The sequence below is a fragment of the Lates calcarifer genome, unplaced genomic scaffold (assembly GCF_001640805.2).
Source record: "Lates calcarifer isolate ASB-BC8 unplaced genomic scaffold, TLL_Latcal_v3 _unitig_950_quiver_259, whole genome shotgun sequence".
Classification (NCBI taxonomy): Eukaryota; Metazoa; Chordata; class Actinopteri; family Centropomidae; genus Lates; species Lates calcarifer.
Genome location: NW_026118117.1, coordinates 533,510 through 550,683, shown reverse-complemented (window position 1 = coordinate 550,683; position 17,174 = coordinate 533,510). Strand labels below are relative to the sequence as shown.

Sequence of the window (17,174 nt, the reverse complement as noted above, 5' to 3'; positions counted from 1 at the left end):
AAGTACATATACAGGCCGCACTTGTCTATAAGCCGCAGGTGTCTAAATGTTTTTGCGGCATGAAGCTCATTAGCCCGTAAAAATCTATAAGCCGCAAGGTTCAAAGCGTGTGAAAAAAGTAGCGGCTTATAGCCAGGAAATTACGGTAGTTTTTTCTGTGGGATCCATTTGCCTTAACTCTTGCTCCTCAGTTACTTGGTTGTCTGTGCTCCGTGTTATTTTCAGTAATTTCCTTTCCTTGCTTGATGTCTGTGTCATTTTTTGCATCATACTCTGTTACATGTTGATCCACATTTTCTGCATCCACTTTTTTCAGTCTGAGATAATGCACCAGAATGCAGGTTCCTCCATGTCTGACATACCACGGCACCGTCCTGGCCAATGACAACTCCCGGCCCTTTCCACTCAGGGCAGTTCACTCACTTGTAATACACTTTGTCTCCAACTTTGTATCTCTCATCTGTATTATGTGTTTGTTTACACAGTGCTCTTCGTATTCTTTCCAAGTACTTTTGTAAAAGCCTTTCTTGATGCATGTAAAGCAGAGGTGTGTTTTGCCACCCATTCACTTTTCGTTGTACCCTCTAAGGCTAGGGTTTGTCAGTTAGCACAGAGGGCAGGTTGGGATTTTGTCCAAACACCAACTAATGGGGACTGTAGCCATGGACATTTTGCATGGTGCCCTTTGCCATTAAAGCCCAGTCCATTGCAGTGCTCCAGTTACAACAGTTACTTGCCTTCACTTTCATTATGATCCTCAGTAAGTGTTCGGTTATATTGCTCCAAAAGTCCATTACTCCAGGGTTTGTAAGCAGCTGTTGTATTTATTTCTATGTTACAGTTCTTTGCCATGTCTCTCATCTCATTATTGTTAAACTCTTCTCCATTGTTGCTGAACAGTTTCTGGGGTGGGCCATGCACACTCATCCAGTCATGAATAAAGTGCTTCACTATTTCACAAGATTTATTTGTGGTCAGAATGCTGCCTGCACTAAACTGTGTGAACTGAATAATGTGGAGATACCACACACCTGATTCAAGTTCATGCAGATCCACAGCAACAGTCTCATCATATGAAGATGCCAGGGGCAGACGGACAGCAGGCTTTGACATAGTTTACATTCACACAATTTTTTGCAGGATGATGTGGCATTTGCTATCATTGTTTCTTGAGCTCCTTAAAAGTCTTTGCAACCTGTCAGCACAAGCATAACCAAATTGCTTATGTAGCTTCAGCAGGATTTTTTATTTTGTAGCTGAACTCATAACCTGCTCATTACATCATGCTCATTTTTATTTTCATTTGAAGTGCCATCTTCTGCAGCTGCTAACAGCTGTTCATCATAGTGAATGCTCTTGTTTTTGTTGTTCATAATGTTTACACAGTAATGACCAGAGCTTGTAAAGTCAGGTTTTACAGGTTTGTTGAACATTACTGATCTGTCATTCTCTATATCCAGTACTCTCCCTGTTCTTTTCATGGAGGCTTTACTCAAAAGCAGTGGTATGACATAGGTTTCAATGTGACATTTAGTCTCTCCAATTTTTGCAAGAATTTTCAACCTTTTTGTGGAATATACCACTTTTCCATCTCCAAATCTGAAGGGTCTCTGACTCTGCGTTTCTGATTTTTTCACATAATTCAATTCCTCCTGGCTTAGCTCAATGAAGTAGCTCTCCAGCCATTGCTGTCCACACACAGTCCTTGTGCAGTCGGTCTCAATAATAGCTGAACCAAAACAATGCTTCGGTGAGTGACTCTTTTGTGTACATTGTGATATTACACTCTTAAACTTTATCTGTGTCACTGTCACTATACTTGATTAGCTCACCTTTGTGCAGGCTGTCCTTAGTTCAGTGGAATGTGGATTTACAAACAGCACACTTTGTTCTGTGGCCATACCTGTCCAGTTGGTTTCTGCTAGGCACAGGTGTTTATTGTTGTTCCTTATGTGGCCATGGTTTGCCTCTCTGTTGTCTCTGCTCTGTGATATATGCCGTTTCTTCTTCTTCAGCTTTCGTATGGCTTTCCCTCATTGAATCTTTGTGGGACTCTGTAGTAGGTAACCATCCTCTGCTACCAATGTTACTGCATAAGACAAACTTTTAAAGTAGTTTAACATCAGCTTTATTAGCAAACGCCGCCATTTTCCTAGTGCGCCATACCAACACTTCCGGCTCCTCCATAATAAAAGTAGCCTCTTTCTCTCAATATACAGTAACATATATTCTGTGAAAGTGAATATTTCACTGGTATAAGCACAATAGTACCTGTAAGTTTGCTGGTTTATAAGACATTAGCAATATTGTCTGTTCTATGTCTGTACACTACCCTACACAGCAGTATTAGCAATGACTGGAGTAATGAGAGTAACTCTTTCAATTTATTAGACTTTTGCAATGCTACTTTCTGAGTTTAAGAAAATGTTCTCAGCATTTTTTTTGTTCCAGTGTTTCTTCTCAATATGTTTTTATTTGACATAACTGGTCTCTATTTGTATTTGAGAAACACGTGTGAAACAGAAATAGCATATGTCATGATTAATACACTTGTCACACGATGTAATCAAATGTGAAATCATTTTCATCCTTATCACTCAGCAGTAGTAATATAATAATGTGTGTATTATTAGACCAACCATGCAGCTCTCCTACTATTGCCAGTATGCTCATATCTCCGTTACATGTATGCGCACTCACACACACTCACACACACTTGGCTCTGTGAGGCTTAAGTGGGACTTTCCAGAGCAAGGGAAATTCCATAGGATGTTAAAGGGGAGCAGATTTCTGAGGCTCTGGCCTTGTACTTAATAAAAAAACAGGATCCAAAGAACAACATTTAACAATTTCCAGCACCATATTGTATTTATAACTTTGCAATCTTCTGTTTTTCCACCGCTGCAGCACTTTTTTTTGGTAAGGTGATGAAAAGTAGAGCCTAATTCATAACATACATTTGGCTCAGTGATGCTTCCTGAGAATGACAGTCAGACTTCCTCTATTACATCCATGTATGAGGCACAAAGTCAGTCCACTTTCCTTATTTGCCCCAGTCCTATCCTGAGTCTGTGTCAAGCGCCAATGAGGAAATCAAATCATTTCAGTGGAAACAATGTATACAAAAACATGCAAAACACCTTAAGATTCCAGGATCATCACTGATGATGTGTCCAGAGGCATCAGATGTAGATGTACTGTATGTACAGAGGATAAAGATTCCATTAGAACTGTTCCTCATTTCATAGATAGGGATGCGCCTTGGTATATAAATAACCAGAATATTCTTCACTCATTCGTAGAGATTAACCAGCCATTTGTAGTTTCATTCAATTACCTTTTGCAGTTATTATTGATTAAGCTGCACATTATTTTCTTGAGCACTTTACAGTATGTATGAACAAACACTGAATCCTCAAGCTGAGCTGAGGATACTGAGTCATCAGCTTCAGTGACAGAACCATTTGCTTTTGCATGAGCTTTTGAGCTATTGAATGTACAATTGTCAGCTCAGTTGGGATCCTGGTTAAAAACTTACTGAAAGCTGGCAAAAATGTACATATTTAAGCCATAACTGTGTCAGGCAGTTGCTGAGCTATTATAAATCTTGTGTCTTGTCTTGCATTGCTCTGCACAAAACAGAGAGAAATGACTCAAACTAGCAGGTTACAGGCAGCCTGCAGCTAGTCAACTTGGCGTAACAGTGAAAAAGAATGAAAGACAGTCTCCTGAGAACCTAGCCACAAGCACTTTGGGGCTGCTGGGAAACCTAACATAAGATCAAACAGCATGGATGATTTTTGCAGATCTCCGGCACTGTACTATTTTGGCTATCCATTCTGATTCTGGGTATGACCTATGTGTCATATCTGGATGTCCTGCCTTAATCTCATGATTGTATTGCAAACTTTACTGTCAAAGTCAGTAGAAATCTCTTTATTCCCAAAAGCCTGTGGCTCCAGGGACATGAAGGTTGGCCAGTTGGTATACCACTTTGATTCAGATTTAGGTAGCTTAACTGGGTGAATAGCATGAAATTTTGTGAAGATATTCATTAACATGATGTGTCAGGAGAGGAGGTGCTCTTCATGTCCTCAAGACATTCTTGAGGATAGAGAGCCCACCCTCATTTGTTAGCTTGTTCTACCATCAGGGAACCACAAACCAGAAGAGTCTGGATTGTGAATGCCTTTTGTGCATGGATGACAGTGCCAGATGATGAGAAGCATAAGTCTGTATAATTAAGTTCAAGTAGATCGGTGCAGACCTAGAAGTCGCATGTACCTTTTTAGGCTGATCAAAGACCAGACATGCTGCCACATTTTGGACCATTTGCAAATGTTTTTATTGTGATGGAGAGACTGATGGGCTAGGATGGAAATTTAGTCTTAGAGAGGTTTTGTTGAAGCTGGCATTCCTTCATTTATGTGGATATGTCTGAGAGACAACCCAAGATTCACACCAAGACTGTGGAGTAATCTGTAATGACAGGTATAATCGGGTGTCATCTGCATAGCAGTGCTATGAGAAGCCATCCCAGCAGATACTTGGACCCAAGGACATGGTGCATCCCCTGTGGGGGATGGTATATGGATGTTTGTCCTTGCCATGGCACACTGAAGGAGCTCCCATTGAGATAGGATTCAAACCAAAAAGCGCTTTGCCCGAGATGCCCATATCAGAGAGGACAGATTACAGGATGCGATTGTTCACTGTGTCAAAGGCTGCTAATAGGTCCAGCAAAATAAAAATCAAGGACTAAGCTGTAGCTTTAGCTGCCCTCAGGGCTTCTGTCACAGACAACAGAGCCATTTCAGTGGAGTGGCCGCTCTTAAAGCTTGACTGATTTGGATCAAGGAGAGCAACTAGATTGGATGGATTGCAGAGAACTTTGGTACAGGCATTCATGTCTCCCTCAGAATGATTGATTGAAAGTGTAATCACTTTAGTAATAACTGTCATAGATAAGTTACTAAGGTGTAATCATTTAGGTAATCTATTTACTAAATTGATACCTTAAGTGTAATATTGGAAACATTAGACCCACTAAACATCAGCATGTTAACATTGAGTATGTTAGCATGTTAGCATTAGCACTGAGCCCAAGCACAGCTGTGCATAAGCAGCTACAGCTTTATAGAGCTGCTAGAAATGCTGTAGTCTCTATTTTGCCAAGTTTATAATTTGGTCAAGTCAAGTCAAAGTAAGTTTCATCCTCAGTTATGGGAAATATCCATAGAGCTCTTTTGACTCTTTAAGTGTATCAAACATTTTTTTCCTCTGGTTCTTGAGATCCCAGCATGGTGGTGGGCAATTCAGAGTGCAGTCTTGGGACCAAATATTGGGAATACTAAGAAATGGCACTTTGTTGGCCTCCATCTTAACTCACCACTGAGTTGAGATGGAGCAGTGCTCTTTTAAAACTAGTGTTGCTTAGTAAATTGTTTGACATTTAATGTGTTTGCCTAGGAACAATTGACGTGTATGATTTTGGTTCCATTTATTAAATTTTTATATTAGACATGCCAAAACAAATTATCCATGTTAACCAGCTATTCAGAAATATATCCATACACTGACTTGTTTCTGTGTACTTTCCTCTTTACTTATCCATTAAGATTGCTGAGAAGTGACACCACAGCTGATTTGTGGGGATGAAAGTACAGTCCTCAAATTAACTAGATTTTTTCTTGAAAACAGGTGACAATACCTTATACATCAGCGCTATAAGATTAGACATAATCATCCTGAGACACAGTGTTAGTGAATACATGCAAGTCTTGTACAGCATGTCTGTCTGCCTCCCTTTGCACCTCTTCTCCATTTTCATCATCTTGTTCCTCCCCCACTTTTGGGGGGCCACTTATAACAGAGGTTGCAGGAGGAGTGGGTGCATTAGGACGATGGGGAAAAAATATCATCTTTATATAACCAGAGTCACAGCCAACTGTACTTGCAGTTAGAGGAAATGTCTTCAGGCTTGAGTCATCCTGAGCTCTGCAGTTAGACAAAACCAGAATGTCCCAGTGTGTGTACTGTGTGTGTGTGCGTGTGTGTGCATGTGCACGTGTGAGCGTGTACGTCTTTGTGTGTGCATTTACTAGTGTGCATTCAAGCAATTCAGTCTTGCCTCAAATTAGGTCAGTTAACCCTTAAACTAAAATGCCTTGATTTAAAACCTTTCAAAATAAGCTTCACTGTAATATGTGATCTTAAATGTAGAGGTCTTGCAGGTCCACACAATGGCAGATTGTGACAGATCCTGCTAGCATTCATCACCATTTACCTTTTTTTATTCTGTAGTATTTTCTTGAATCTATATTCCTTGGGTTTTTGTTTTCTAAGACAAGCAGTAGCTGTTGATCTGAATGTCCACAGATCTATCAGAGTTACTGCTGTGAACTTCCAAACTATCTCTGTGTCCAACCAGTGTTATGAAACTCTCTGCATCCCAGCTTGTTAGTGGTCAGTCTTTGACTGTAAATATGCCCTGGTCCATATCTCCTGTTCAAGTGGAAAGAGTAAGAAAGCATGTTGTTTTATGTGTTCTATCTGCTCCATTTTTCTCTACTGTAAGCGTCTCTTGCACACAAAACAGTAGCCAGAAACACACTCCTGCCACAGTGCAGAGGCATGTCTCATGGTGCCAAATAGTAAATGCCACTGTCATTTGAGTTCAAGACATTTGAGTACAAGACATTAACACAACCACGCAGCTTATGCATATAGCATGACTGGATAATAAACTGAATTCAGTGAATTACTAATTAAGAGATGTGCTTTCCAGCACAGGTGTATGTCCTCAGGTAAGGATTGCTGCTCTTATTGTGTAAAGAATGATTTGATTCCATACATTAGCACATGTATTGCCTGAAACATTTATCCAATATCTGCATATTAAACCTTAAGAACAAGGCAAATTCACCAAAATGTTCACATCTTTGAGGACAAATCAGGTGTTACTACATGTTTCATTCACATTTGTGAATTATTATTTCTGTCTGGGGTGTTGTGTACCTTCAGACAGTGAGACTTAGTACATATAGTTGAGATAATTCTAAAAAAACAAACAAACTCTGAAACAACCTCTAATTGATTTAAATATTCCTTTAGCACAAGAGTTACTGCTTGTCTGCTTTGTCGGCCATTCTCTTCTCCAGGCCAGACAGATTAAAGCATGCTACAGCTAGTAAGAGTGTGTGTATGCTTGTTTTCCAGTGAAACACATTCAAAAGATGCTTTGTTAATACTTGCCGGGAGCTGCCCAAGCTGCAGCTCTGCTGCTATGCATTTCCTTCTAAATCAAGTCTGTTGTATGCGTGCAACAGTTGTGGGTTGTTCAGGGTCCTCTGAGTTAATTTTTTTCTTCTTTCAGTTTTATTGTTTTTTGTTGGATTGGAAGGCATCTAGGGTTTGAGTCACCTTAGAGTAATTACAGTGTCAAGTTACACAGGAGGCAGCCAACAATGTCCCGCATCTGGTCTAATAGTCATCCAGTTCTAAGCCTTGTGTTTCTGTGTGTACATTCTCTGTACTCAAAACCAGTGTGAGTGGGCATGTGTGTGAGAGAGTGTGAGATAAAGTTGGTCTAGCTTCTGTGAAACAAATATGGCTTTTCCATCTTTGGCATGTGAATTGGGGAAATCTTGAAGGATATAACCCAGTGGATTTGGAGGCTGGGTGTTGAATAATGATCAGCCCTTCAGCCCCATGTCTATCTTTTTTTACTTTTTTCCCCATCACATCAGAAAAAAGTTAGCTCTGAGAGGAAGTGATTTGTGGAGCTGAAATGAGAGGAAGTTGAGGTCAGTAAAAACAAGACAGAGAGAAATAAAGAGGAAAAGAGTTTTTCAAAGTAAGAATTACCTTGAGTGAACAAGTTGTAATTAGATTTTTTTTCTTCAAATTAGTAGATTTACAGTCTGTGTAAAACACTATCCATGTCTACATATTCATATGAATATTGTCATTAATAGTTTGTCAACCCATATGTTTTGCCCTCTCCTGTGCTTCCTCTGCTTTTATGAAGTCAGTCTCATTATTCATTGTTCCCATGCCCTGATCTGTGCACAGAATGGAGCGAAGCAGCACTTTTAATGATTTGCAGAGCACAAAGACCAGTGTAATAATGTTAGCCTCCCACACTGATTATATCATTTGATCTGCAGAGTGGCACAAACTTCATTATTCCTTGTGTCTCAAGGAACAACAGCATTTCCATTCTGACCTCATGTACACCACCAACTGCCCCAGTGACATGTGAGTGGAAGGACCCTTCAAAATCAGTAAAAAAAATCAGTTCCCTAACACTGCTGAATGTTATCTGAAGTATAGGACATGGTTCTGTCTCCCTCCCAAACATTCAAGCATCTACCTGCAGAATATTAACCTCAACATATCACTATGAAATAAATTTTAATGGATTTCTATATAGATTGGAAAAAAGTATTCTTTCTGTTCACACCAGTGTACTATTACTATTGTACATCACAAGTTTGTATGCTTCAAAGTGATCAAAGTTAGATTCAAAGTCAACTTTATTATCAAACCTGCCATATCTGCAGGACATACAGAGGACAGAAATAACGTTTTTCCCAAACATAATAAATAAAATAAAAACAAGAGGATTAAAAAGACAAAGCAAGGCACAGAGTATGAAACTCTATGATGATGTTTCTATGATGCATCACAATGTGGACATGGACAATTCTGCATCAATGCAGTGACACAACATAATCGATTATAGCCTCCTGACATTGCTTGTTGATTTTCCAGTCTGCTGGCTCATGTATGTCATGTTTGTGATGTTCTCTACAGAGATTTTGTGAAGACGTCATTGTGAAAAATAAGGTTGTTAATGTAAACTAAACTCCTTTTCGAGTTTATAAGAAAAAATTTTTTTTTTCTACTATATCACCTTACATAATGGAAAGGAACTGGCTGCAGTGTGTAAAATGACTGTAAAGTGACTGGCAATATGCAAAGATCCCTTATACAACTCCTTGAAAAAGCATAAAAAAATTCAATCAATAGCCTAACACATGTCTTCTGTGATTACCTTAAGCCAAACCCACAGGACTGTGTTTATATATCTTGTTTATAAAGTAAACAGTTATGTTTTTTCCCAAAAGCCATTAAATTAGTGAACTGCTGCAGTACAAGAAATGGTCATTTTCCCCTGTGTATAGGTTTCACTTTCTGACATGTGCCTGTGGTGTTGGATATTGTTGAACAGCTATGGGGTGGCCACTTCCTAACCTGTTTGTATTTCAACTTTTTTTTGTTGTTGTTTTTTATCTTTAGAGTTTGTTTTTATTTCTGCATTGTTTGTGTGTGTGTTTTTTAGACTTGCTTACCTCAGATCACTCATTAATGGACAATGGAAGCTTTCTGAACTGAGATGGATTGAAAATTAATTAATTCTAAAGACTACATATAGTGTATAGTGTGTAGAAACATATTGCACACATTCTTGCCTTCAGAACAGAAAAGACGGGACAGAGACAAGACCAGGGCAGGAGATGGGGAAGAAGAGGGAGACTGTAACAGGCATCTTCTACTTTGCTTTCTTCTCTCCATTAATTTCATTCCAGTACTGGTCATACCCTAACATTACCATAATGATTTTTGTTATCTGTTGATGTTATTTCTCCTATGCTCTTTCAGGTGTTGGAGGTTTGGAGGAGTATGTGTTGAAGTCAGCCACCCTGTCAACCTCCCCTGCTTGCCCGCCCTTCACCCCACTCAACTTTGAGGCCACAGCCATTGTCCGAGTTGCAATAGAACCCAAACATCCAAGTAGGTCTTACAAGACACACAGGTGCCTAGTTAGTGAATTTTCCATTTTTATATTTATTGAATTTGGGGTATTTTTGGTTTTAAAATATTATATTGAATCAGGAACATGTATAGATAGTAGAGACACAAATCCAGATACATTGTTCAGGAAAGCACAAATAATGCAATGGAAACAAATATTTATTCTACTCGAAGTTGTTTATTATTATTTGGGAAGAAAAGTCAGCTCTGTGAGTGACATGTTGTTGCGTCATCTATTATTGTGTATATGTGTATATATTATGTTTTTTACCTTGATTCATTTTATAGTAGCATGGAAATCCATAGACAGTAGAACTCACACAGTGAACTATTTCCACAAGACTTGGTGTGACAGTGACTGTAAATAATCAAAACCACTGTAGAAACAATGTAAAAACCATAACACTACTGACATGTACCAAGTAACAGCTCTAAGACTTAAAACACAGATTAACTTAAATTTATGTCTTACAACCACACTGTCTCAAAGCATGCTGGGAAGTTCCACCCACCTTCTCCCCAACATGCTAGAATATTGGGTTGTGTGTGGATGGCCACAAGATAGAAATGCTCAATCTGTTTGCAACATAGGACTTTTAATTTATTACACAATATTGAAAAGTGATCACTATATTTTGTAGTCACCCCCACCAAGTCAGCATGCAGTAGGCACCAGTGACTAAGAACCCAACTTACTTAAACAGAGCTTCAGAAGTCCTCTGCAGTGTTGGGAGAACCTGCTAGAAGGATGCCCATCTCAGTAGCACTCCTGAGAAGGGCCTTTAAGAGTGACTAGACTGAAGCCACTTTGAACTCCGAACATTTGGCTGCAAGATGACGCTTTCCTCAAGAAACACTACCAGTGGACATTAGAGTGTTGATGGAGACATGGCGGAGCTGCAGTGCAGCTGAAACATGACGTAGCTTGATGCTGTTGGACATAACTTGTCATGACTTTGGTGGCCACCCGACTTTACCTGTAGCATCACCTGGTGGTCGACATTTGTGGTTTTGAGTGAAATATAAAATTTGGTACACACATTTATGTTATTCACAGGATGAATTGTAATAACTTCCCATCATCAGGTCAGAATTTCAGTTTTGTCCAATCCTTTGTGTTTAGTGCTGATTAGCAAATGTTAGCATGCTAGCAGACAAATATAATATAAATATTGTCGGCTGAACATCAGTATTTTGGCATTATCATCATTATGTTGCATGATGATGATAGTGAACATTGTTCACTACTATGCTCATTAGTCTTGCCAGTTATGGTGCTGTCATCATATTAAAACTGTTTCAACAACACACACTGAGTTTTAAAAAAGACAACAAAAACATTCTGCACCTTCAGAAAAAAACTGTACAACAAATTAACTCCTTCCTCATGTGTAATACAGGGGCAACAACTGAAGACTGTAAAGTCAGAACAGAGTCTGTAAATTACAGGGTTTTTTTTCAGTGCAACACACACAAAGCTACAGCTTCATGACCTTATGCTTATTTTTGTTAACATGATGACAAAGGTCTAGTAGGCATGCTGCTGATATGCCCCTATGTTTAATATCTGAGAGTAATTTTAGACTGAAGGACTTTGCTATCAATGCTTACATAATTAGGATCAGTCTGTTGTAGGGGATTCCCGCAAAAACCACCATCCACTGTACTAGAAGTGCACCTGTACCATTTTTCCTCACACTGTAGATGTTATGGCCAATAAACTGTTAACATAGTAAAATCATTGAATTAGTTTCCACCTTATTTGTTTGTATGTTAGGTGAGATGCCAAAGCTGGTGCGTGGGATGCGTTTGTTGAACCAGGCAGATCCCTGTGCTGAAGTGCTGATCCAGGAAACGGGTGAACATGTTCTGGTCACTGCTGGTGAGGTTCATCTCCAACGCTGCCTGGATGACCTCAGAGACCGGTCAGTCTGTGTGATATCTCAAACATCTGTGTATTTTTACCATTCTGCCATAGTGATTGAATAGTCCTGTCTAAGATGTTTTAACAGAAAGCCACAATATTGATGCGTGTGTATCAGTATTAATAACTGTAGTCCTGGTGTCTGCTTTCCTTATATTAGTTTTTCATATTTACCATACCTGTATACATATGTGGCTTTTTCTGTCCTATCCACGATTGTCTCTCTGTGTTTGTCTCTTTTCTTGCCTCCTGTGTAGTAACTGTGTACATGTGTTTAGTTATGTAGTGTAGGTTTACAGGAATACAGTGTGCATTCATATACTGAGTGAATAAGATATAAAAGAGAGCTAATCTGTTTCCAATTTCAGCACTATCATTATCTGATTGATTACATATTGACTGCTGTCTCTCTCTGTCTGGACACTGCTGGCCTCAGAACACAAACTCACTGACAGGCAGATTGTTTGATTGAATTTTCATGAGGGAAGATTTGGTTTTGCAATGGTGTGACTACCCTAATCATAACCATCACAACTGAATGCCTAACCCTAACCCTTTCCCTAACCCTAAAACCAAGTCTTCAATCTCAACAGCCCTTTGAACTTGTTTGGTCCAATATTTTATCTTAGCTGCTGGAACCCACAAGTAATGCGGGCTCCAGGTTTGCAGACCCTAAGAATATAGTTATATTGTATAGTTGTTTCAGTAGTCATTACTAAATCCAGTTTCCCATCAAGCAAAAGAAGACCTAAGGATTAGTTTCCTCACAAGCAAATTTTAGAGATGACAAGTCAACCTCAAAAAAACACTTAAAAGTCCACATGAGTAGAGGAGGAGGATGCAGAGAGGAGGAAAAGAGTGAAAAGGAGGGATTGGGACAGAGGACCTGTAGCAGACAGAACAAGGTCAAACACATCTTTTTACATACAGTGTGGCTGGTGTTTGTGCACTTTGGCACACACTTAAAAACACAGTTATATAAAGTCATCTATAAGATGCAGACTACATTGTGCTACCGATATCTCAATCTGTTACATCTGTTATATTTAAAATTAAAGCTGACGTAGATTGCATCCACTTATTGCAACATCAGCTTTAAACAGGTAAACCCAAAACTCACTGTGATTAAGTGCTTTCGATCAGATAAAAGTAATAGTTTTCACCATGGCACTTATCACATCAACCAACATATTCTCAGTGGTGGCCACACTTACAATAGGAACTGCATTTTTATATTGTTAGCAGCCAAAATACCATTTTAACTAGGGCTGAACGATTTTGGGAAAATATGTAACTGCAGTTTTTCCAATTTGACTTCACTATATACATGTAAAGCATGTGATGGATCATCACCATCTAAGAGATCATTGAAATATTAACTGCTCTGTGTACTAATCCAAGGATGAGAATGAAAATATATGAATCCACAATGTATTTATTCTAACAATAAATGGTATAGAACATACACATAATGAACCATAGAACAGTTCTCACAGTTTTGCAGTAGCACTATGTTCTCTTTCCTTCTTTGCAGTAACTTTACATTGGTCATACTGCTGCCTGTGGTGATTTTTCAAATGCTGATACACTGAGGGGAAATGACAAGAGACAGACAGGCACACAGAGAGCCGGTAGAGACTGACACAGCTGATTAAAACTCTACAGGATTTGTCCTGGTAGAAAATACAAAATATAAGTTGATGTTAGCTAATTCATTCTACCATTTTTTTCCTTTCTCCTTCTCGGCTCAACTGGATAATTTTGCAACTTTATAATATTGCAGTAGCTGCAATAATTTTCATGCCCCTGCAACAAAATATATATCGCAGAAACACTGCAGACATTAAGTTAGCATCTTGGTCACAGCTTAGTTATCTCTCTCGTTTGCCTGTTGACACTGTCAGCCGGTTTTAACTCGTCATAACACCAGAAGTTTCTACTTTAGCTGTGTCCGTTCCCATTTACAGCCTGTTGCTCTGTTGCTCCTGCAGTGCTCTGTGTGTGAACTGTGAGGCAGCTAAATACAGTGTAGCCACTCATCCACTGACATTCTGTTGTAAAAATAATCGCAGCCTTTGCAGTTTGCAAATTGTATTCATTCAAATTGCGATTTAAAATTTTGATAAATCATTCAGCCCTAGTTGTAATCAGTAATGATGATTTAATTATTCATTAACCCGATGATATTTTTTCAAATAATCATTTGGTTATTTTAGTCGATAGTGGAAGACTAAGTACATTTTCCCAGAGCCCAACATTACATCTGTAGAGACTAATAATTCAATTACTGTGGATAACCAGGATTGTAGTAACTAAGACACGTTTTTTGGTTTGAAAAAAGTCTTAATTTACCTAAAATTCAAAGCATGTTAGTTTTATATTAAATAGCCAAGAATTAGACCAATTTATGCAACAAATTAGTAACTCCCTAATCTGGTAACAGAGGATTAACGTCAGTAATGTTTGTAAACATAACAGTAAAATTGGCAGATAGTTTCTATCCTGATAAATTGAAAAACACACAAAAGTACTGACATTAAATCATAAGTCACTGTTCACTTGAATGGATATGATGCATATTTGATATTAGATCTGTAAAAGCAGACTTTTTGGCCACTTAGGGGCAGTGGAAATACTTTTTGAACACAAGATTTTTTCATCACCATTTAAGTCAATATGGCAAACTTGTTAGCATACAGCTGCTTATTTACACATCCTGTAGTTATAGAATCATCATTAATCTGGAGTCATGTCTCTGGCCACCTGGATAATGAAGGTCCAGTATTTTCTCTCTTTTAGAGTGTTTGGTCTCTACCAACTCCTGAGGGAAATATCTGTCTCTGCAGTGGCTAAATGCTCCACTTTCTTCAACGGCTAGTTTCTGTGTGTCTGGCACTGGTGCTGAACAGGTAGAGTGCAGTGGGTTGTCAGAGCTTTTTTCAAAATCAGCTGCTTGCTGTAGTTGAAAACAACACCATTATAACTGTGAAAATGAACCAGTCAGTAATATTGATAGAGGTCATTTGTTATTTTTGCTGTCTGAGGCATGATTTCGAAGTAAGCCTCTCTGTGTCATGTTAATGTTAATAAAATGGATGAGGCTTCTTCTCTTCTGCCTGTTGCACTGTATTTGCGGGATTCCAGCTGAAGAAAGGAGGTCATGTGTAATGCTGCTGCTATGTTTAGAGCCAGGCCAGACAGCTTGGGACAGAGATGACAAAAGAGGACAAGGGCTGGCCAGCTGGCTGGCTGGCTGGCTACTCAGCTCACAGAGTGGCTGCCTGATTGGCTTGGTGGATGGCTTGATGACTAGCTAAATGACTAGATCATTTGCTTGCTGTTTGTTTTTTTTTTTGTTTTTTTTTGGCTCATTGGCTGGTGATGTGACTTGGTGGCTCGTTAGATATTTCCTTAGCTAGTTGACTGGGTCATGATTGACCTTATTGGATGAATGACTGACTAGCTTAGTTGGCTGGCTCATTGGCTGGTTAGGTGACTACCTGGCATGTCAACTGGTTGATGGCAGTCTGAGCCCTCTGTGACATCACTGGCAAGCAGCCTGACCTGCACTGTGTCATGCTGACACAGAATGAGGGCAGCAGTGTTCAGCCACCAAGCAAGCACGAGACTGTGACATCACAGTTCCAGCACTCTGAGTGGATTATCTCTCTCTGTTTGTCTCTCTCTCTCTCTCTCAGTTATTCTGAAGTTTAAACCAGTGGGATTCCACTTTAAGACAAAAGGCAGTTTTGTTTGTTTGTATGGTATGGTGTAAGGGTTAGACTGTTTCAATTATTTCAGAATGAGCATATTTCTTGAAATTATTCGACAGATTTTTATAGAAATCTGTCTATATTTGCATTTGCACAGAAGAATGGGTATGTTTTAAAGTGACTGCAAGTATCCTTCTTGGGACCTTGGGACAGTGTTTTTGGCTAAAAACAAATCATCATTAACTGAGTTACAGAGGAAGAGAATCTATCAGTGGCAGGGGGAGTTAGCAACTGGGGTTACTTTTTCTCTGTCCTGTTTTTTGTTGCTGGGTCTAACTGGATTAGATAAGTCTGTCTTTGCGTCTCAGCCCTTAACACAAATGTAAACACAGACAGACATCTTTTAAGGAATGACCCCGTGAACCCTGGGTTGGCCAAAAAGCTGTCTAGTAAAGTGTGTAAAGTGTAATAAAGCCTGTAATATAGATAGGGGCAGTTAGACAGCCTAATAAGTGTGGATGTTCCATCCTGTGTGGGAAATGAGCATGTTTTCCTTTTCTTTTTCTTTTCCTTTTTTTTTTTTGTTTTGTATTTCAACCATAAACCAAGTCACACTGACATTTTTTTTTGATGTTTTGGACAAATAGATTGCTTAGGTTATATGCTTGGGTTTGAAGGATCAAGGTTGGCGATATTTTTATTATATATTTATGCTTTTGGAAGGAGGCCCATTGCTTCCTACTGAAGATATAAATGTTGAAAAACACCTCATAAATAGATATTTTAAAATCATTTTTAAAAAGGACTTTTTAAAAGTTCCTTAAACAGCTGGACACTGTAGTTCTTATTAAACACTACTAAAGTAGGAGTAAATAGTACATTTTTGGGGGACTATTTCTAGTGGTGGATAAATTCACATTTGGTCAGTACTATATTCATTGGCAGAATTTTTGTATGTAGGATTGGCTTTAATAAACTACAGAGTGTGTGTTAATGTAATGAAGGAACTATCACCCACTGCTAAAGAAAAGTGCTTTGACCTGGCCCTGTGACGGACTGCTGATCTGTACAGGGTGTACCTCGCCCCTGCCCAATGTCAGCTGGGATAGACTCCAGCCCCCCCACAACTCTTAAGTGGTATAGATAATGGATGAATGAATGCTTTGACCTGCGGATTAAGTAACCATGTAGGCTGTAACCATGTATGCTAATGTGATGACATGGCTCTAGGGATGGAATGTCAGTCCAGACTTAAATATCTGATCAACTATTGGATGAATTACCATTTAATTTTGTATTTTTATCTTCGTGGTCCCCAGACAATAGCCCCAGCTGTAGTTTCCGTTTATGCTAACACCTTGTTACTTTACAGTTGCATCAAACAGTTATTTTAATCATTTATATTTTTTTGATGAACTAGTCACTTACTTTGTCTATAATATAGTGAAAGATCCTCATCCCATTGTCTCCATTCCCTAAGGTGATGTATTTAAATTTAATAATAAATGTTTTATAAAACTGACAGGCCAAACCCCAAAAGTATTTGTTTACCACATATGGTGTGATATATGGAAAGCATCACACCCTCAAATTGGAGGGGCAAAATAAAATTATTATTTGTTTGTTTATTAAATATGGATTAATTGTTTTGACTCATCCGTTTGTGAGCATGTTAGCGTGCTAACATTAGCATTTGGCTCAAAGCAGCTCTGTGTGTA

The 17,174-nt window shown here is 38.8% G+C and overlaps 1 protein-coding gene across 1 annotated transcript in view; it reads left to right on the top strand.

The window, feature by feature from the left end:
- Nucleotides 1-17,174, top strand: part of efl1 (elongation factor like GTPase 1) — an 84,091-nt gene that overhangs the window by 49,983 nt on the left and 16,934 nt on the right. The window contains exons 15-16 of the mRNA XM_018672082.2: nucleotides 9,667-9,798; nucleotides 11,597-11,744. Of these exons, the coding sequence (XP_018527598.1) occupies nucleotides 9,667-9,798; nucleotides 11,597-11,744 (280 nt within the window). The remainder of the gene's footprint in view (nucleotides 1-9,666; nucleotides 9,799-11,596; nucleotides 11,745-17,174) is intronic.